Source organism: Mycteria americana, chromosome 10, assembly GCF_035582795.1.
Source record: "Mycteria americana isolate JAX WOST 10 ecotype Jacksonville Zoo and Gardens chromosome 10, USCA_MyAme_1.0, whole genome shotgun sequence".
Taxonomy (NCBI): Eukaryota; Metazoa; Chordata; class Aves; order Ciconiiformes; family Ciconiidae; genus Mycteria; species Mycteria americana.
This window is the reverse complement of record NC_134374.1, coordinates 8,684,871-8,705,948: the sequence shown is the minus strand read 5'-3', so window position 1 is coordinate 8,705,948 and position 21,078 is coordinate 8,684,871. Positions and strand designations below refer to the sequence as shown.

Sequence of the window (21,078 nt, the reverse complement as noted above, 5' to 3'; positions counted from 1 at the left end):
CTGTTGCTCTGAGATGTGCTGGCTACACTGGAGCACACCTGAAGTCTCATGGAGACGAGCCAGGGGCTCCTGAGGTAATCGGAGCAAACAGGGGAACAGCAGTGAAACACCTCAAAGGATTTAAGGCATGTTCCTCTAAGAAGGTGACATGGCTGACAGCCCAGCTGCAGTGCCTCTACACCAGTGCACGCAGCATGGGCAACAAACAGGAGGAGTTGGAAGCCACTGTGCTGCTAGAAAGCTACGACCTGGTTGCCATTACTGAAACTTGGTGGGATGAATCCCGTGACTGGAGTGCGGCTATCGATGGCTACAGGCTGTTCAGAAGGACAGGAGAGGAAGGAGAGGCAGAGGGGTTGCCCTCTACATCAAGAAATGGATAGATTGTGAAGATCACTTATATTCTTCAAATATTTCTTACATAATGTGGTGGGTTGACCTTGGTTGGACACCAGGTGCCACCAAGCTGCTCTATCACTCCCCTCCTCAGCTGGACAGGGGAGACAAAATATAACGAAAGGCTCCTGAGTCAATGTAAGGACAGGGAGAGATCACTCACTAATTACCGTCATGGCCAAAACAGACTTGACTCAGGGAAATTAATGTATTGCAAATCAAATCAGAGTAGGGTAAGGAGAAATAAAAAACAAATCTTAAAAACTCCTTTCCCCCACCCCTCCCTTCTTCCCAGGCTCAACTTCACTCCTGATTTCTCTACCTCCTCCCCCTGAGCGGCACAGGGGGACAGGCAATGGGGGTTGCGGTCAGTTCATCACGTGTTGTCTCTGCCATCCTTCCTTCTCACACTTTTTCCCTGCTCCAGCGTGGGGTCCCTCCCACAGGAGACAGTCCTCCATTAACTGCTCCAGCATGGGTCCTTTCCACGGGCTGCAGTTCTTCACAAACTGCTCCAGCATGGGTCCCTTCCATGGGGTGCAGTCCCTCAGGAAAAGACTGCTCCAGTGTGGGCTCCTCTCTCCACAGGTCCACAGGTCCTGCCAGGAGCCTGCTCCAGCACAGGCTCTCCATGGGGTCACAGCCTCCTTCGGGCACATCCACCTGCTCTGGCGTGGGGTCCTCCACGGGCTGCAGGTGGCTATCTGCTCCACCATGGACCTCCATGGGCTGCAGGGGGACAGCCTGCCTCACCATGGTCTTTGCCATGGGCTGCAGGGGAATCTCTGCTCTGGCACCTGGAGCACCTCCTCCCCCTCCTTCTTCCCTGACCTTGGTGTCTGCAGGGCTGTTCCTCTCACATATTCTCACTCCTCTCTCCCAGCTGCTATTGTGCAGCAGTTCTTTTTCCCCCTTCTTGAGGGGGAAAAAGAGAGAAAGAACTCTATTCCCCCTTCTTGAGGATGTTATCCCAAAGGGGCTACCACCGTCATTGATGGGCTCAGCTTTGGCCAGCGGTGGGCCCATCTTGGAGCTCGCTGGCATTGCTCTATTGGGCATGGGGGAAGCTTCTGGCATCTTCTCACAGAAGCCACCCCTGTAGCCTCCCTGCTACCAGAACCTTGCCACACAAACGCAATACATTCCACCCCTTGCCTCGGTGAATCACATATTTAAGAATTACCATTAAAATACACATTCATCACAAACTTTACTTACATCAACAAAAAGAATTCCCCACACCAAAATCAAAATAACATCATCACAACGCCGACAAAAGTGGACAATTTACACACAATCTACCCCTCATCCCTTCACCACAATTACAACAACTGAAATTCCCCGCAATCATTCCACTCTTCGCTCTCTAAATGTTCAGTCCATGTTTGGCCCATTACCTCTCCCAGTTATTATCCTTATCTGGAATTCCTCATGTCCCTGTTCAGAAGCCAAAAAGGACTTTTTTTTTTGAGGCGAGGAAATAATCCCACTGCATTTTGTTGCTACAGATTGCTAAAAGTACTATAAACCCTGTTGACGCAGTGCATCAGCCCAGTCCTTTGGAACAGTCAGTGATCAGCACAAGGTCTTCCCAAGTGGTTATACCTCCAGAACCTGCTCAGTTGTGCAAGTCAGAGCAGCGACCCTTGTCTTTGCCAGTGGGACCTGTAGTGGCATCGCTTGGAAATCAGACTCCGACACCAAATAGTACAGGAAGTGCGCAATCAGCACCTAGACGCAGTCTCACTTCTCCAAGCCATGTCAATCTTTCTCCAAACACAGTACCAGATTTTTCTTACTCAAGCAGTGAGGATGGTTTCTATGATGCTGGTGAATTCTATCACAGCAGTTCTTCCCCAAAGCGATGTATGGACTCTTCAGGGTCTGCTGCAGTCCTGACTCGCAGCAGCGCAGGAAGTAGTCTGAAACGTCCAGATACCACAGGGTCCCTCAATTCTTCCATGGCTAATGGGACAAATGATGCTGATCTCTTCGACCCTCCTGATGATCAAGATGATGATGGGGAAGGAGAATCAGTGGAAGAACATAAAAGTGTATCATGCACCTATTGTCGCAAGTGAGACTAGGAATGGATCTAACAAAGGTGGTTCTTCCAACTTTTATCCTGGAAAGAAGATCACTGTTGGAAATGTATGCTGACTTTTTTGCACATCCAGACTTACTTACCACAGAGGCGCTACCACCGTTGCCAGTTGGCTCAGCCTTGGCCAGCGGCGGGTCCGTCTTGGAGCCAGCTGGCATTGGCTCTATTGGGTATGGGGGAAGCTTCTCGCAACTTCTCACAGACACCACCCCTGTAGCCCCCCCACTACCAAAACCTTGCCACACAAACCCAATACAGTCACTTGCCTAGATTATGATGAACACCGTATTTTGACTTTTCCTAATGGTTATAGAAGGTCTTTTCTCACTGTGCATGGACAGAACTTGGTGGAGAATACAGGCATTTTGCATCACCTTCACCCATATGGCCCGTGTGCACAGGACGTCCACTGGATCTCTGGAGACCTCATCATTGCCTAGGTCACTGTAGATGACTTCCAGCACTGCTAAGTCTCTCAGGTATTGGATGCCTTCATCCGCAGTTGTCCACTTTCCTGGGTAGTTCACAAGATCTTCCTTGAACAGATATCTTGCCCTCACACTTGAGAGGAGCGGTCTCCAGAGACTGCAAATCACTGCCTCTTTTCCAACTCCTCTCTCAATTCCCTGGTTTCTAGCAAGGGATCCCAGCTGTTGGGCTTCCTTATTTTCCAGTTGCTGACTGTTGGTCATCTTATCCCAGCATTGGAGCAGCCAGGCAGCAATCTGCTCACCTGGCTGGCAGCTGTCATCTTTCCACATGTCTTGAAGTTCTAACAAGGTCAGGGACTGGGTAGTTTCTTCTTCCTGTCTGATTTCTCTCACTCCTTCCTCCCATTTCTTTGCTGAAGGACCAGCTTCTTGATCAAACTCTTCCTCTTTTTCCTCCTCCCTTCGCTGACCTTGGTGTCTGCACTTGGTTTCACACACATAATCAATCCTTGAAATCCAGTAGTATCCTGAATATTAACAAAAGCTTCTACATTTTTAATGACCTCATAAAAGCAACTTTGACAAAACTGTTTCCTGAGATACCCAACCCACATGATAGTTCATGGATTACTAAAGATAATCCATTCGACAAACTGAATGTTTACGTTACTCTGACAAGAGACATTCCAGAGCAAAGGTTTCAGCTTGTCCACAGCAAAGCTTTTTTGCAATGGATCACAGAAAAGACACAATAAAAATTTTATTTGTCTTGTTTACTCCTTATTTCTCCCTTTGAGGCTACCTGCTAGCCTGAAATGTTCTACCGCTAGCTATCTTCCTCATCAAGCAGTGCAGTACACCATGAAAAGATACAGTGCTAAGGACACAAAGTCCATACTACATGGATTTCCAGGATTTTACTTCATACTAACTTTAATTTGGTCCTGTGGATTGACTGTTCATTAGCAGCTGGAGTGCATTATGGTGATGTCTGCATTAGAAAGAAATACGGAACAGCAGAGCAGCTCTGGAGGGCAAAGAGTCCCTGTTGAAAACTTGCTGTCCACTCTATGTGCATTTTGCAGTTTACCTGACAGCAGTTCTAGGCTGGTTCAATGAACGGGTAATCCATCATCATGCTGCTGTACCATAGCTTTTGGTCTAATTTAATCTGAAAGGAGTTCAGTTTGTCCACTCCAAGACTGCTACACATTGCAAATCAAAGCAGGTGAGTAGGGACAAATGAAAAATTAATTTCAAAAGTTAACTTCTAATCCAAACTAAAACACTAATGTAGATACATCATGATTGTACTCCTGGAATGCATCTTTTGGTTTAGATTCATCAAAAAGGAATTCAGTTTGCATGCTCCAAGACTGTCCTCTTCAAAAGTGAACTCCTAAACCTAAAATGCTGATGCAGACACCCCCTTTGCAACCCAGGCAGAGAGGAGCTCTGTTCTTTGCTTCACCCTATGCTTTCTTGCAGAGCTCTACACAATTAGTTTACTTCTTTGTAGGCATTTGTGCTGTGGAATGGTAAGTTTTTTGGAGTAGTGTCATTTACTATAACCTGTATTATTCCCAGTTCAACAGAGTGAAGGGACATAAAACACCTCTTTACTATCTTGCATGGGCTACCTGTATTCAGATAATAGTGTGTAAGTAAGAGAAACATGTGCAAAACCGCTATCATCCTTTCCTGCAAATGTGTAAAAATGGCTCCATACAGCAAGGAGCAAAGGCACTTTCACCCTGCCTTTTCCATGCACTGACTACTGCAGTTACCACAGATATTTATTGCTTGAAGAATGAAACATTACCCTAAGGTAGTACTTACTCTGCAATGGAAATTGGCCACATTTGTTTAAAAAAAAAAACGTAATAGTGAAGTTACAATATTATTTCTTACTGACAGAAGGTCTGGTATCCTCACAAATGGATTATGCTGCCTCTATATGACAAATGGAGGCATTTCTGAGCTGTCAGTCAAAGATACTGTACAGCAAAAATACCAGCCCAACTTTTCCAACAGAAAGCTCAGATTCAGCTGAAAAAGAAAACAACATGTGAGAGTACCAGCTTCTGTGTGGAAAAGGATTCTACATGCCAGGATTCCTTCTTTAAAATATTTTCCCTTAAGTTAGATGATCTTTTATCTTCTGATAAATACTTTTCTTAAGCTCAGGTGATCATCTGTTGCGCCATTATACAACACCACAATTCTAACAAAAACTGACTCTACTCCATGGTCTTGTATTAGAAAGTACAAGAAATCTAAATAAAGAGCTAGTCAATTAACAACTGTGCATTCCCTTTTTTTTTCTAATTCAGTTGTTCATAAACATTTTAAAAATATGCCCTTACATAACAAAGAATGATAATTCAGACACAGGAGAGTCCACGGTAATTACTTTAGGAAAATTATTTTGTTGGCCATGACTAGATTAACAATTCAATGTATCTTGCTGTACAGATGTGATAGAGTTCTTTCTCTCTTATACCAAAAAGGAAGGACAATTTCTGTTGATTAGACAATAAAAGGAAATATAGAAGCTAAATGAAAATGACACCATATAAAACTGTGTAAGTAATGGTCAGTTCATGAAGTGTGGCTGTGGTTAAGACAAGCACATGCACACTCATTCCCTGAGACAAATATTGCTGGAGAAATTCAGGTTAAAAACAATCTGACCTCCACTGGTACTCGAGTATTGACACTCTAAGACTGAAGCTGTCATCAGAAAAAGCAAGTACATCAAACACACAAATGTGGTTGCAAACTTCTATTTGTACCTTTACTGCTAAAGAAACTTCCATCAGGAAGGGAAGACACAAATTACTCACAACTTCCCAAGCCAGAAAATGAAACTGAAAGGCAAATATTTTTTTTTTTTTAACTTAAGGCATTTTTACAAGCAAGGATGGAGATGATAATTGCAGAAGCTATATCATCCAGCATAAAGCTGAAATTTCTCATTTATAAACTGTCTAGAGGGCATTTACTTAACTTCCACTAATAATTTTTTTAAAACCAAGAATTGAAGACATGCTGGCTAATCAATATATAACACCTTTTTGGTAGATATGTACTAACAAAGAAGGTAATAGGAAACGTTCATTTGCACTCAATTTGGGGAGAAAATGCTTTTCCTTTACGAAAACAGTCCTGTCTGCTCATTACAATTAATACTTGAAAACTGACACTAATTATACCACTTTTTATTTCCAGTTATATAAATGGGTATCTTTAATTTCTGTTCCACCCTGCTATTCTCCAAAGACAATCTGTGAAATTAGTGAATAAAAGTCTGGTTGCTTTAGTAGTTTCTGTGTCTTACTGACCTGGACATACTGCCAAAAACTATATCACAAAAGAGCACATTTATGTTTCTTTCACTAAAGTAGTCGCATAATATTTCACATAATCCCAAAGCTATCATCACTATATAACCCAAATAGCAACTATCCATAAATAGGAAAACAAATAGGCAGAATAATCTTACTATTCATTCCTGATCCAGTGAGAAAACGTTTTGCAAATTTGAGCATATGCCTTTGAAAAACAGCATTCTGTGGTTCTTTTCACTGCATGGTGACACTATCCCCAATTATACAAAACAGTAAAGAAACCAAGCGTCTGAGTATTTTCTGTAGACAATTATGCGATAGGATTAGATAGATGGTGAAAGGAGTACAATGGAACAAGTAAACAACCAGATCTTCATTATCAGAGAGGTGCTGAGCACCCGCAGCTCCCTCTAAATTAAATTGGGCAACTCTTTAATATGTCTGCCTTTAATCTTTGTGCCTAAAAATCTTACATTCAAATCTATACATTTTCATAAACGAGCATCATAATAAATGCTGTGAAGGTTCCAGCGTCTTATTTCAACACAGCAAGGAAGGCCTGGATGAGAGAAATAAGAGTTCATGTAGCTCATGCCTGGAAAATGCACATTTAGGGGCCTCTTGACACACAGTGGATTCTACGCATTTGTAGGGATAAAGGAAGCCCTCAGGTTGGCTTTTACAATGATTTTTATACAACCCTTAATACCAGAATACCTGAGGTTCTCAGTCATTAACAGATTTTATCTCCAAACCCACTCTTTTGAGAGAGAAATTATCACCTCCTTTTAATGACTAAGGAATTGAAGAACAGGATAGATGGAGAGATTTGCCCAAGGACGTAGGGCAAACCTGCCACCAACTAAAGCGACAGCTTAGAATTCCTGATCTGTGCCTTAAACAGAAAGCATTTTTGTCCTCTCGATCTTGGTTAAGAAATGTCACGATCATTTCATTTTCCAATTCCGCTGACATACAATGAATGGGGAAGTTTCCCCATTTGCAGAATAACCTAGCTCTCACTGATTAATTTAAAACCGCTATTCTATTTGATTTCGTGAGCTAACTTTGCCTCTTTAAAAAATCAGAGTATGTCCATACTGAGAGCAGAACTGCTAAGAAGTTAATTGAGCTAAGAGCAGGCTACTTTGGAGATGTAAAGATAAAATGAGACTTCTAGGGGAAGAGTTTGGGCCATTAATATACATTATGAAGAATTACATTAATTTATTTTGCAAACTAAGTTAAAATAGTTAATAAAATGTTAGAAGCGTATACAAATCTATAATTAGTGAAACAGTGTAACACATAAAATTAAAAACTATGAAGCTTACCTTTCACTCAACATCCTTTGGTTGCCGAAGACTTCTGGGATATTTTTATTCTAAATTTCTACAGAGAGGTAATCTGGAGTTCCTTTCCTTTTTATGAACATGTCATGTGTTAGACTGAGCTAGGCTTGTGTTTTACTACTCAACAAAACTGGTTTCTTTTTTGTCTTTTATTGGATAATTACTCCTGTAGATGCGACAGAGGCTGGGCATAATAATGGGCTGGTGAAACTGGAAGAAATGAGCAATAAATCATGCGACACTGTGTCCAAACACATATACCTCTTATATCTTAACTGAATTAAGGAACCCATTCCTTGTCCCTCAATACTTCTGAAGCAGATGACATATATGGCCCTCCATTTGGCTCAACAGTATGACTACCAACCGCTTAATTACTTGGTATTATAGACATTATAGCCACTTGTGGAAACTATAATGAAAGAAATGGTTTCAAATTTCTGGTCTTTCACAGTGCCTGCCTCATGCAGACACTTGGTAGGGTAGAAAGAGCAAATAAATGAAACACAAAGCAAACATACCTCCAGCTCTTAAGAACTACAGGTTCTTCAAGTCTGGTGAAGATCAAGAGACACGAAGAAGGGATCTTCATTTCCCTTCACAGTTGCTGGAAGACAATGCAACCGCAGTTAAGGAAGCATTTCATACTCAGGCTATGTTGGTTTCTACAAGTAAAACTGAAGAATATATAACTGACTCTATACAACAGTGGGGCATGGACTTTACCGAGTAAACTATGGCTATGTGCTAGACCAGGAGCCAGGCAAACAGTGAGACAGAAACCTACAAAAGTTTGTGAAAGTTATAATAATTTGTGACATAAAAGATAGTAAAATTAGATCCTATCCCACATCTAGACAATTATTTCAGTAATGCAAGGATATCATATGCTAACAGGCATTCTTACATATTTTATATGAGCTACAAAAATAAAAAATCATTACTACAGAAAATCGGTAACTTTGATTCAATAACTGCATCAAAGACTCTAAACAACATTTATTGGAAGAGAGACAAAACAAATTAGTTATTCTTCCTACTAATGAAAGTTGAGAAAGCGTATGCAGATTACAGATTAGTTTGCAGTTTGGGGAAGTATTTCCTAATAGTCACATAGAAAAATATGAACAATTTAAGTTTTCAGGAAGGTTAAGCACTCTTCTTAAGCCAGAGAGGGCCCATCAGAAAAATCTGTTTCTATTAGCTCTGTTCTTCACAGCTACCCGGGGGTCCAATCACGCATGTCCACCACCCTGAAATTCCACATGACTGAATTATGCACACATTGCTTTCTCAACTCCCTAGCAAAAACATTGCAAGTGCAATGTAATAGCAAAAGACTTTTAAAGAGACCAGAAAACACTGATACATTTCTTCTTACATACAGAGACAGCTTATTCATAGTTACTGTCAAGCAAGCCCAGAGGTTGATGACTAAAAAAAAAAACATAAACAAAATAGAAAACCCAAGCCCTTTCTTTCAAATTGTTTCCTTTCTTCCTCCCACATGTATCCTTCAGCAACCAGCTGGAATAAGCATGCAATGAACACAGTTGACCTTGCTCTATAGTTTTAAGGCTTTAATGTATTTAAAACTCTAGAACCACTTTAAATTTTCATGTAAAAGTATAGAAAGAAATCCAAACAATTTATGGAAATGTGCAAGCAATCTCAGCTCCACCCAACTGACGGACCAGGTAGAAAAGAATGAAAAATAAAAGGAATACATCTTCAAAAACCAGTTTAATTCTACCAGGGGCTATCAACAATATAATGCGGTATAATAGTATAGCTATTGCATGACAGCATTGCATGGCAGAATCAATGTTACTGGGGTGTTTAGTCGTGTATTTTCATACTAACAAGTTTGAATTTCTTTAAAAACTAAATGTCAGTTTCCTAGTGTTTATAATACTTGTTTTGGGAATAATTACATTTCTGTAGTTACAACTCATTCACTGTATTGCCATAACACTTAGGAGCTATAATCATGGACAAGAACATATTGTGTTAGATGCTGTAAAAACACAAAACAAAAAAAGATTGGAGTTTAAACACATGATGAGCAGGCAGTGAACAGATAGAGAATGGAGAAGTACAAAGAAATAATGAGGCATTAACAATCAATATGGCAAGTACAAGATTTGGCGTGCCAGCTTCCAAATTGAGTTACTGCAGACTCCAAAAAATATCTTTTCCCACATCTGAGAGGCAGAACGAAAGAAAACATTTAATATTTTTAATATTTTAATATTTATCAAAAAATGTAACAAGTGGGTGGTGGAGGTTGGTGTCAGGGATTGGTGAGAGTTGTCATGTAAATAATGAATCATAGGTGAGGCAGACAAATAATGACCTTGAAAGCAAATCAAGTACATTACATTTGAGTGACAGACAAGGGAGAGCTAGTGAAGAGACGTATGGTCAAAATTACTGGCCAGGGAAATGACCTTTGCAGTTGTATTACAGAAAAAAAGATTATTTTTACACTTACATGACTGATATACACAAACTCTTAACTCAAATTAAATATACCTTTGGCAGGGGCACTTTATTGAAAAACGAGAAGGCACCAGGCACTGCGTCGGTGGGCAACACCCCGACCTCCACCGCTGAACAACTACCACCACGCTGCGGCGCGACGCGAGGTGTTCTTGGCCCTGTCAGTTTGCGGATGGGGTCACGGAACCGCTGGGCTTCTACGCCTCTATTGGGACGCGTGGCGAGCTGGCAGGGAAAGAATTAATTAAGACAGGAAGAAAACATTATGGAGGTGGGTAGAGGGCTGTAAATGGTCCCACACCCTCCAATACTCTCTCTTAAATGGTGGAACGTCTGTATATCTGATCATGTCTAGCCCTGTATTTTAACAATACAATTTATCTAGATGGGGAAAAGAGAGACTTCTACGGCACACAAGTGCCCATTCACAACTTGACCGCGAAACAGAAGGATTTTGCTCCTCACTCGTGATGTTTTGATCTAAAATTCAGGGGTTGTGGCAGTGGCCTGCCTGGACACCACCGACTGAAGATCACATGCTCTATCCATCAGCCACAGAAGCAAACCCAAGACTGACTGGCACCGGACAGTCCCAACACCGTGACAACTGTCAAATGACACAGCAGCGTACCCGAACTAAAAAATCCACTGTGCCCAGGGCATCCCACTTCAGTAAGAACGTCCTGGGTCACAGCAGGCGGCACGGGCTCCGGGGGGGATGGGGGGGGTGACAGGGGACGCGAGGACGCAGGAGCCGAGGCAGCAGCCCTGTGGGGACAGAGCACGCGGCGCGTGCAACGCGTGGGCCCCGCCCCGCCCGCAGCCCGCCGCACCGGCGGGGTCGCCTTTGCACCCGGCCCCAACGGCCCCTCGCGCGCCGACGGCTTGTTTACTTCCTCCGCGGCGCGCGCCCGCTCACCCCTCCCTCCCTGCGCTCCGCCACCGCCCCGCGAGCCCGGCGTCCCCCGCCAAGCTCCCCGCCGGCCAATCGGGGCCGCCCCCGGCCGCGCGCGGAGGGGAGGGGGCAGGCTCCTCCCACCAGGAGCTGGGCGAAGGCAACGTCAGCCGGCAGCGCTCCTCGGACGGGACTTTGCCGCTGACTGGCCACGGGGCCTGCCCATCTGCCCAAGCCCCCGCCTTCCGTTTTACTCGCGCCGCCGAATACACACCGCTCCCCGCCCCCGCCTCCCCTATCTGTGTGTGTGAGGCGCGGATTGGCTGACGCCCCGGCAGCTCACCCCTCCCCGCCAGTCAGCGCCGGCCCCGCCTCCTTCCCCACTCTCCCGTCTCCAGCACAGGAAACACCCCGCCAGATCGCGGCCAGCCCGGGGCTGCCGCCGCCTTCCATTGGCCCTCTGCGCTGCCCATCCGCCGGAGCCCCGCCTCCCCCAGCCGGCGCGCGGCGAAGCCCGCCTCCCCGCCAGCTCCGCCCGCTGATTGGGCCGCCGGGGAAGGGCGGCCGTTCTCTATTCGCCCTCCCGCTGCCACTCCGGCGAGCCGCCCGGCCGGCTCCCCGCTGCCCCCCTCGCCCCGCACGCCTCGGCGCCGGGGGCTCCGCCCGCCGCCGGCCGGGGCCCCGCCCCCGCCTCCCTCCCGGCGCGCGCCCCCGCCCTCCGCGGGGTCACGTGATGTTTTCGCCGTGGTGCCGCCGAGGCTGCCTGCGTGAGTGCGAGTAGCCGGACGCGGCGCGGCCGGCGGGAGGGCGCGGACGGGGGCGGCGGGTGGGCGCGCAGGCAGGCACCGCCCGGCACCGCCCGCTCCTCATGCGCGGCCCGCCGCGGGGGGCGCTTCCCCGGTGAGGGCGGATTCCCGCTGCCCGCCCCGTACCCCTTCCCCGGCGCTCCGGACCCTGCCTGGCCCCTAAGATGGCGAGTGGGATGAATGGCCCGGGCGGCGGCGGCGGCGGCGCGGCGGCCGGGGGCGGCGAGGAGGAGCCGGGCCCCCGCCACACGGGAGGCGGAGCCGTGCCTCAGCAGGAGCCCGGCGTGCCCGGCGCGGCGGCGGGCGAGGGGGAGCCGGCGGCGGGCGAGGGCGGCCGCTGCCCGTCCCCTCAGCCCCACCACCTGCTGCTGCTGCTGCGGCGCTCGCCCAGCGCCTCGCTCTGCCCGGCGCCGGAGGCCGCCCCCACGGCGGGCCGCGCCGCCCCCGCGGCGGGCCGCGGCGGGCAGCCCCCCCCGGCGGGCCGCGGCGTCCCCCCGCCCGCCGCCGGCGAGGACGTGAGGAAGTGCGGCTACCTGCGGAAGCAGAAGCACGGGCACAAGCGCTACTTCGTCCTGCGGGCCGAGAGCCACCTGGCCCCCGCCCGGCTGGAGTACTACGACAGCGAGAAGAAGTTCAAGAGCAGCCTGCGGGCGGCGGGGGCCGGCGGGGCGGCCTCCCTCTGCTGCCCCCCGCCCAAGAGGGTCATCCCCCTCTACCAGTGCTTCACCGTCAGCCGGCGGGCGGACGCCAAGCACAAGCACATCATCGCCTTGTACACCAAGGACGAGTACTTCGCCATGCTGGCCGAGAACGAGGCTGAGCAGGAGGCCTGGTACCAGGCGATCAGCGAGCTGATGAGCCAGAGCAAGAGGGGCTTCCTGGAGCAGGAGGACCACGCTGATCAGCAGGTGGACGAGGACGACGAGCACTACGGGGCCGCCCTGAGGCCCGGCACCGTCTTCAAGGAGGTGTGGCAGGTCAACGTTAAGCCCAAAGGGCTGGGACAAACAAAAAACCTTACTGGAGTCTATAGGTTGTGCCTCTCCAGCAAGGCCATCCACCTCGTCAAGCTGAACTCGGAGGTGCCCTCCGTCCACTTGCAGCTAATGAACATTCGCCGCTGCGGACACTCGGAGAACTTCTTCTTCATCGAAGTGGGCAGGTCTGCCTCCATTGGACCTGGAGAACTCTGGATGCAAGTGGATGATTCGGTGGTTGCCCAGAATATGCATGAGACTTTTCTGGAGACCATGAAAGCTCTAAAGGCCTTTGCAGAGTTCAGGCCCCGAAGCAAGAGCCAGTCTTCTGGTGGTGGTAGTGGTACCAATCCCATTTCCTTCATCACCACTAGGAGGCACTTGGGCAACCTGCCCCCCAGCCAGACGGGCTTGCAGAGAAGATCTAGAACTGAGAGCGTTGCCGGAGGGACTCCTCCTACCACCAAAAGCAGCAACTCCTATCGCTTCAGAACATCCAGCGAAGGAGAAGGAACCATGACTAGGCCTTTTAGGTCAGTGACTGGGAGTCTGATCCACCTGAATACTGCGAGGATGAATTTGGGCCGGCAAGAAGGGAGTGGAAGGTATGTGAGAGCCGCTTTCAGCTCATCTTATCACACCAGGTCTGCTTCGCTGCCCGTTTCTCATTTTCCCTCCACTACAAGCCCCATCAGTGTTTCTTCCAGTAGTGGCCACGGCTCTGCGTCGGACATGTTGACCAGGCCTTCTAGCTCATCTGTTTGTGGTTCCCCAAGTGACGGGGGATTTATCTCTTCTGATGAATATGGCTCCAGCCCTGGAGATTTCAGGTACTTTCGGGTCAGGAGTAATACACCAGATTCCCTGGGAAACACACCGCCTATCAGAGAGGAGAACTGTCTGAGTGAGTACATGTCCATGAGTAAGCAACAGGCAGATGATAACTCAAGAGAGGATTATATGGAGGCTGAAAAGTGTTTCAGGAAAAGAACTTACTCTCTAACAAAGCCAACTTCTGTAGCAGTGCAGCAGAAGACAACACAAACTACAGCTTCGTTAGATGAAGATTCTGCAGGAAATCATGGACGATTACTTTACCCTGAAACACCTAAGTTGAAAGATAACCATGAATCGGAGTACAATGATGCTAACCTTGATTCCGTGTGTAACCAAAGTAGGAGTAAAGCCAGGGATGATGGGTACATGCCAATGATGCCAGGAGTTGCATCTTCTCTATCCAGCAACAGTGATTATTTGCCAATGACTCCTAAAAGTATGTCTGTTCCAAAACAGATTAACAATTCATGGTCACCGTCTCAGGTTGACTCCAGAGGATATATGATGATGTTTCCAAAGGCTAGCTCTTCACCTGTACGAAGTCCTTTAACTGGATTTATTTCTAAAGGAAGTAATGAGAAGATCATAAACAATGACTATATGGATATGTCACCTGGTAATTCAGCTCCAAAGCACCCCAGTGATTCAAACTATATTCACACTGCTTCTGTTTCCAAAGGTTTCAGTTCGTATTTTTCTTTGCCCCGAAGCTTTAAGGCGTTATCAGGACAAAACGGTGACCACAGTGAATATGTTCCAATGTCTTCACCTGGAAAACTCTTGTATGGTGGACCAGAAAATGTAAAAGGGGTCAACAGCGAGGCTCTGGCTAACGGCATCTCTAAATCGCCGGTGGTGAAAGGTTCAGATGAAGGACTTGTGCAGAACAGGGCTACTAGGCCCACAAGACTCCCCCTAGGTACAAGAGGGAGTAATACCATCCCAAGAATGTATGATCGTACAGTTCCACCTGAGCCAGCGAGTCCCGGTGAATACATAAATATTGATTTTAATGAAAAAGCAAGTAACACACCCTATTCCTTATCTGCAGAAGGATCGCCATCATCTCTAGGCTCAAGTAGTGACCACAGACAGTCCCCGCTTTCCGATTATATGAGTGTTGACTTGGATGTACAGTCACCGAAAGTAGCGAAGGAACTGTCCAACTCTCTAACAGATATTTCAATTTATGCAAGTTCCAGTATTCCTAGAAACCAACCAAATCCTGACTATGCTAGGCTTTCATTTGGTACTGCTTGTGTTAGCACCGCAAGTAACAGGACTGATGACTACACGGAGATGACATTCAACATGGCAGCAACACCACCTCGGCCATTTGCCGCCGAATCTGACGACAGTGTAAAGATTGATAGCCCTTCTTCCATAGTTAATAGACTGTGCATTGTCGATCGATATGCTGGTAGCAGTAGCTTCTCTGTTCCTAGCTCTGAACCTCCTATGGGACCGAAAGTGATTCGAGCCGATCCTCAAGGCAGGAGGAGGCACAGTTCTGAAACGTTCTCTTCTGCTGGGACTGTGACGACCTCCTCCTCTTTCTTTACTGATAGTAGCAAAAGACACAGCTCTGCCTCATTTGACAATGTTTGGTTAAAACCAGATGAAAACATTTCTGATGGTCAGGAAAGCAAAATGTCCAGGGATACCTCAACTGGATTTCAGAATGGCTTAAACTACATCGCTCTGAATTTACGCGATGATCCTATAAGCTGTGAGGCAAGTACTACAGCGCCAACTTGCCATCTCCAAAATGGTACTTCAGGTTTGGACAGTGGGGCTTACGTAAGCATAGATTTCAGCAGATCCGATGGTCTGAAGTGTAACGCTGCGAGAAAAGGTTTGTAACTTTAAAAGTACTTTTGTTTCATGCTTGCTTAACTGTAGGAATTAGGTTCTCTTCTTAATCCTAAAATGCGGTCTTCGGAGTGGGCTAAATGTTTTTTTTATAATCTTCTGGATTATTCTAGTACAACCAGTCTCGTTGTAGCGCAGTATCCTAACCGCTCAACAAAGACAAAAGGGGACATGGTCCTTGGCCTAAAGGACTTATGTGACTCTTTTAGGCAGTTAGAGGTGTTATCAAACTGTCATCTGCCTCGGTTTTTATAAAAGAATTTTGCTAGTATAAACATGAAGTGTATTTCATATTGTGAATTCTTGTCCTGAGGTTATGGTAGCTTTTTCTTTCCTTCACTTTTGTTTTCTTTTTCTTCCCTTCTTATAACTAGATGGCTCTTTACTTTTTTTTTTAAATGAATTTGATATTTTGTAATTTGTGTCAAGGATAGGGAAAGCTGAAAATTGCTAAATGGAGTTTAGACATCAACATTTGGGGCTTAGATCTGTTTCTTTCAATAAATGTAGGTGAAATGCATGTTTTGGGGTTTTTTACGTGCAAATCTGCCTGTGTTTATTTAGTTGAACCTTACGTAAACAGAACTCAGTTTTTCCCCTTGAAGGTCTGGTGTGCTCCTTTTGAGCTCTGGTCTCCAAAGTATCCTTGTATCCTCCGGGGAAGCCATCTCCTGGTGGCTGACCAGGGTGGTGGGGGTCTCCTGCAGCCCATGCCCTCCAGGTTCACCACTTAGTAGTGTCCAGGGGCTTAGCTGAGCCGGAACCCTTCCCCTGCTGTACCGAGGGATCTGCCTTTTGCGGAGCAGGTGAGGAATGCCTGTAATAGAGGAAGAACAGGCTGTGAGTGGCATCTTCCAGGTCTGAAACTTCGGAGAGAAGGCTGCTAGCTTTCAAGCGATCAGTGATCTGACCAAACTTAAGGTAACGCACTTTGAGGTGTGCATAAAAAAAATAAGGGTGATGGGAGAGGGGAGGAAGAATATGGGAAAGAGGAGGGACACTCCTATTCATATGTTAAGCTCTTTGCTCTCATGGTGGGAGCAAAAAATAGTCATTAGCTGTTAGTGGTATTATGCATGTCCACTGACTGAACTGCAGTGTTTGTGCAAGCGCTGCATTGCACTGTAACTTTGGAAGGATAATCCTTATTTTGGTGTTAGTGACCCACTGAACTCCTTACAGTAATTCAGCTACTCGGATAGAAAACTATGTGTTGGAAATGATGTTTTCCTCTCTTTGCAAATGTATCTGTAGTCAATAATTGATGAGTATACTAAGAGGAAATATTTAATCGCTGTTGGACATTGATATTTGTCTACTTCTCTGTCAACAGAGAAAGCAGTAAAGGGACAGGCTACTGCTGGCTTTTATATTTTTAATTACAGTCTTAAACACTGAAATGATAGGGTTTTTTTCCTAGTTTCACTTTAAAACTAAGTGTCTAAAGGGAGAAGGTATTGCAGGAGCTTAAAATTGTGTAGCCTTTAATAGTGGTAGGTATAAGCCTGACTCAGCTCGCATGCCATTCGAAGTCTGGCAGCACTGCTTGGGGCTGCTCAGAAATGTGTGGTTTGCCTCAGTGGTTTTTTTCCCTCTGCTTTGTTTTGTTGGTTGGAATCAAATTTAGAAGACGTTGAAAGTTGCCAGTCCAAGAAGTGCTTTTTTCCAAAGTTAGTCTTTCAGCACTTCAAAGATTTGTCTGCTAAGTCAAAGGCACACTGATTGCTGTAACTGATAGGTGTTGTGTGGGGTTTTTTTTGTTTGTTTGTTTTGAAAAAAGCACCCCCAAAGACAACAGAATTCCTACTTGATCTTATTCCCCTCATATGACTAAAATCTGTTATAAAGTAAAACTACTTACAAAATGGAGAAAAAAAAGAACAGAGATGATTTCCTTTCAGCTGTACTGTAAATATTAAATTTAAAAATATATTTCAAGAGATAATGTGTTTAGAAATTGTATTTATGTTAAACATTTTGCTTACTACTGCAACAGCAAAATATCTACAGCCCTATGCTTGGGGTTTTTCCCTTCTCTATTCCAAGTTGCGGAGGTGCAAGAGACTTACAGCTGCTGTTTTTTGCTGTGAATTGAAGTTTTCTGGAAGTGAAACATGCATTAAAATGAAGTGAAAGAAACTGTGCATAAAAACATGGGCATTGGCAGGAAGTTAAGCATGAGAATAGTAAGAGCTTTGGTTGGTGTTTTCTTTCTAGTCCTAAAAAGAAAAACAAAATTATAAAACACTGCTCCAAAACAAGGCCTAACAGTTTTCTATAAAGACAGCGTAAAATATTGCTGGTATATAGTAGGAGGGCAGGTGGCGTGTGGACGTTGTTTGCTTGTAGGTGGCTCACGGAGGGGTGAACAGATTTTGGAGTAGTCTAGGCTAAAAGTAGCTTGCCAAACTTGAATACAGTGTTGTAAATTGGTGGTGTATATCTGTTTCTTAGTAATGACTTAAAGTTCTTGATTATAAAGATACCAGTTTTCATTCACTTACTAAATCGTGTCTCTGAGCTAGAGCAAGCATAGTTTTGGTTCTTTAAACAGCTTATCAGTTTCTACTGCAATGAAGCTTTTATTTTAATATTGAAAAAGTTTTTCTGTAATCCAGAAAGACACTTTCACGTTCCATTTTGAATAGTGAAAATAAAGCTTCACTCTTAAACCTCTTCTATCCTGAAGAGGTGTAGTGTGCCTATGTGTAATTGATATTTTTAATACTTCTGGAGACTTTTAGCAGAGCTGAGTGCTGTCTTTTCTTTCCTTCTACATCCCAGTCTTTTGGTCTCTTTGCCTGAAAAATGCTCTGTGGTTAAATCCATTCTTAAGGAAAATATTTAGCAGATGTGTTTACCCTTTACTTCCTAGAAAGGAGCTATCCCGTATTTATTAAATTCTATCGGGTAGAGAACTTTATCTCTTTTCCCTAAACTGCAGTTTTACTGGAAGGAAAACACTTCCCAGCTTTGGATTGTTTGCTTTTTTGTTTTGTTTTTGTTTGCTTAAATGGAATATTGTGTTCTGTGACTCAGCTGCATTCTCCTAACTGCTGAGGGTGGTAGAGTGATTTCCGATGCATCGCTGCCCCCTCATTGTAATTCCCAAACTGCTTCTGGTTCAGGTTCATTGATGTGAATCAAACTTTTTTTTTTCCTTCTCCATTCATGACATGGATGGAGGAGGGGGAGGGCACTACCATGAAATGGTAAATACGCCTGACTTGTTATTAAACTTTTATTTTAGGTTTAGGCAAAATTGAGCTCAGGTTTTATGTTGATAATGGTGGTGATAAAAAGAATCTAAAGTTCTGATTTTTAATGCCTGAAGTTTAAGGAGGTCATTGGCAAAACAGTTTCATCACGAAATTGTTACACAATATTGAAGCAAGCGGTTTGCAGTTTTGATTACATGAATCTGAGTCATGAAATTTTGTGCTAGGAGTACAGAACACTAAAGCTACTTCAAACAGGACTTAGCTAATGTATACCTTGTTATTGGACCTTGTAGAAACTGAGGAGGATAATGAGAATGGGGCGGCAATAAACTGCATAATGGGTCCTGTATAATACAAGTTTCTTCAGACTTAATTAGAAATATTAAACCTGCAAAGATACCCCGGACTCCAAAACCAAAACAGACTGTTCAGAGTAAATGTAATGTTCAGCTTAATATCAACCCACCTATTTTACACCTACTCTTTAATCTTATCTCTACCTGATATTCTAACACTATGCTAAGATATGATTTCAGAAGTTCTCTAAAGTGCAGGATTATAATTTAAATGTTCCTCACCTTTTTAATCTCCTCCTGTGCTAGACTGGGCGAGAGTGTTGTGTACACTTTGGGGAGCTGAGAGGGAGGAAAACAAGTACAGCTGTAAAGCAAAACTTGTGTTCCAAATTGTCCAGATCCTTTATGGTAACTTGCATGCTTCAAATGCAAAATCTTGAAGAATATAATGAACAATATACACTTTGAGAAATTCAGAAGCTGGAAGCCTTAGCTATTACTAATATAGTAAATTACAGCTTATGGGATACCAGGCAAATAACTGCCCCTTTTGGGTTTCAGACTAGTGGTTTTTAAAAGTTTGCTTCCAACTGAGGCTCTTTTGTATTGGCAGAATACTTAAGGCATGGGCCCATTTAAAAATAACTTGAAGAACCCTACTGAAGCACATCCGAATGCTGCTGTGTATCCTACATGTTTGAAGTAACGTCGGGATAATAATCCTTAAAAAAAAAAAAAAAAAAAAAACCAAAACAAAACCCAAAAGACCCACCAAACCATTTTAATCTTGCTGTAACAGATGCCACTTGAACAGTCTTGAGTGACGTACAGCTATGCTTAAAAATACCCAGGGTAAGTACTATATGAGCTGCTAAAGGCAGAACAGATTTTCGCTGTGCAGCGTGGGAGTGAGCTAATTATGACATATTTGACCAAGAACCAGTTGGGTTTTACTTGGGTGAGAAAATCTGAGACAAGAATGTTCCCCTGTCATTGAGAGAGAACGTTTACTTGTAGTCAGTGTGGAAGTACTTTTGGACATCAGCTTTCCAGACTAAATCCATAGTTGTAGCTGGTCATGTGTATCTTTTTTGGAAGTCTAAAACTTCCTGCTTGTAGCTGTCTTGTAGGTTAAAGCACTGCTGCAGGATGCGGGGAGTTGTGGGAGTAATCCAGCACTGATTCAAACTGCCTTTTTTTTTTTTTGTTAAGTCTTTCAGTGAAATCTTAAATGCATTATAACCCTTTTAGTTTTCCCTCTAAAATGTTACATTTTCCCCTCCTCCCTGATATCTGCAGGCCTCTTCATCCCCGTGTCGTGTGGGGTGGCAGGTGAGAGCAGCCGAAGGTCTGCGGCGCTTGCTTGGTCCTTCCAGCGGCTGTATTGCAGCCCGGGATTACTGGGGTGGTTTGTCACTAGGTATTTCTTAAGGGTTTTTTGTATGTCCAGCAGCATATTAGCAGTAGGTAGAGTTTGGGGTTTGTGTTTTTCTCTTCATATGCTCTTTTTTTATGAAAGGATCTTTAATAAGTTTTCTTCATATTGGTTGCTAGGGGGAGGGTTTATACCTTGAGGTTTTGGATGGTACTAAAAAAGAGTTTATAGTACTGTGTTGTACCTTGGTGTGTGTTTGTGTGCTCTGTTTGTGGGTCTGTGGTGCTCCCAAAAACATGCTGAATGGTGTCCAGTATGTTGATTGCACAAACAAATTTGTTTTTCTGATCCAAAGCAGGAAACAAACGCTACGATTTTATTTTAAGTACTGTTGTGATCAAATGTGGCATTCTTCAACCCAAAGGAAAATGATAGAACTGAAAGGCAGGTGAGAGTGAGTCAAGCTTTCTGGAGCTGGGGGATGTATTATTACTGCTGTTTTGTCCTAAAAATGTAGCATTATCTTACAACTCATCCTTAAATGGTATGTAATGACTTGGCTGGAGAGCTGTCCTATGGCCCACCCTGCAAATTTGGTGTTTGACTTTTTTTCACGTTTAGCTTTTGCATATTAACAACAATCCAATGATCAAGTTGAGCTGTT

At 44.8% G+C, this 21,078-nt stretch overlaps 1 protein-coding gene and 1 long non-coding RNA gene across 3 annotated transcripts in view; one reads left to right on the top strand and one right to left on the bottom strand.

Moving 5' to 3' along the window:
- Positions 1-666: 666 nt before the first annotated feature.
- On the bottom strand, positions 667-12,056 carry LOC142415114 (uncharacterized). Of its 2 annotated transcripts, none has more exons than XR_012777295.1 (6): positions 11,963-12,056; positions 10,169-10,360; positions 8,155-8,240; positions 2,875-3,458; positions 1,339-2,397; positions 667-1,298 (listed from the first exon to the last, which is right to left on the bottom strand). It is a non-coding gene; the product is annotated as an uncharacterized LOC142415114 (long non-coding RNA). The 2 variants fall into 2 exon arrangements; XR_012777296.1 differs by lacking the exon at positions 11,963-12,056 and adding an exon at positions 10,767-10,834.
- The window catches only part of IRS4 (insulin receptor substrate 4), a 23,307-nt gene continuing 13,992 nt past the window's right edge, over positions 11,764-21,078 (top strand). The window contains exon 1 of the mRNA XM_075513116.1: positions 11,764-15,505. Within this exon, the coding sequence (XP_075369231.1) occupies positions 12,001-15,505 (3,505 nt within the window). The 5' untranslated portion in view covers positions 11,764-12,000. The remainder of the gene's footprint in view (positions 15,506-21,078) is intronic.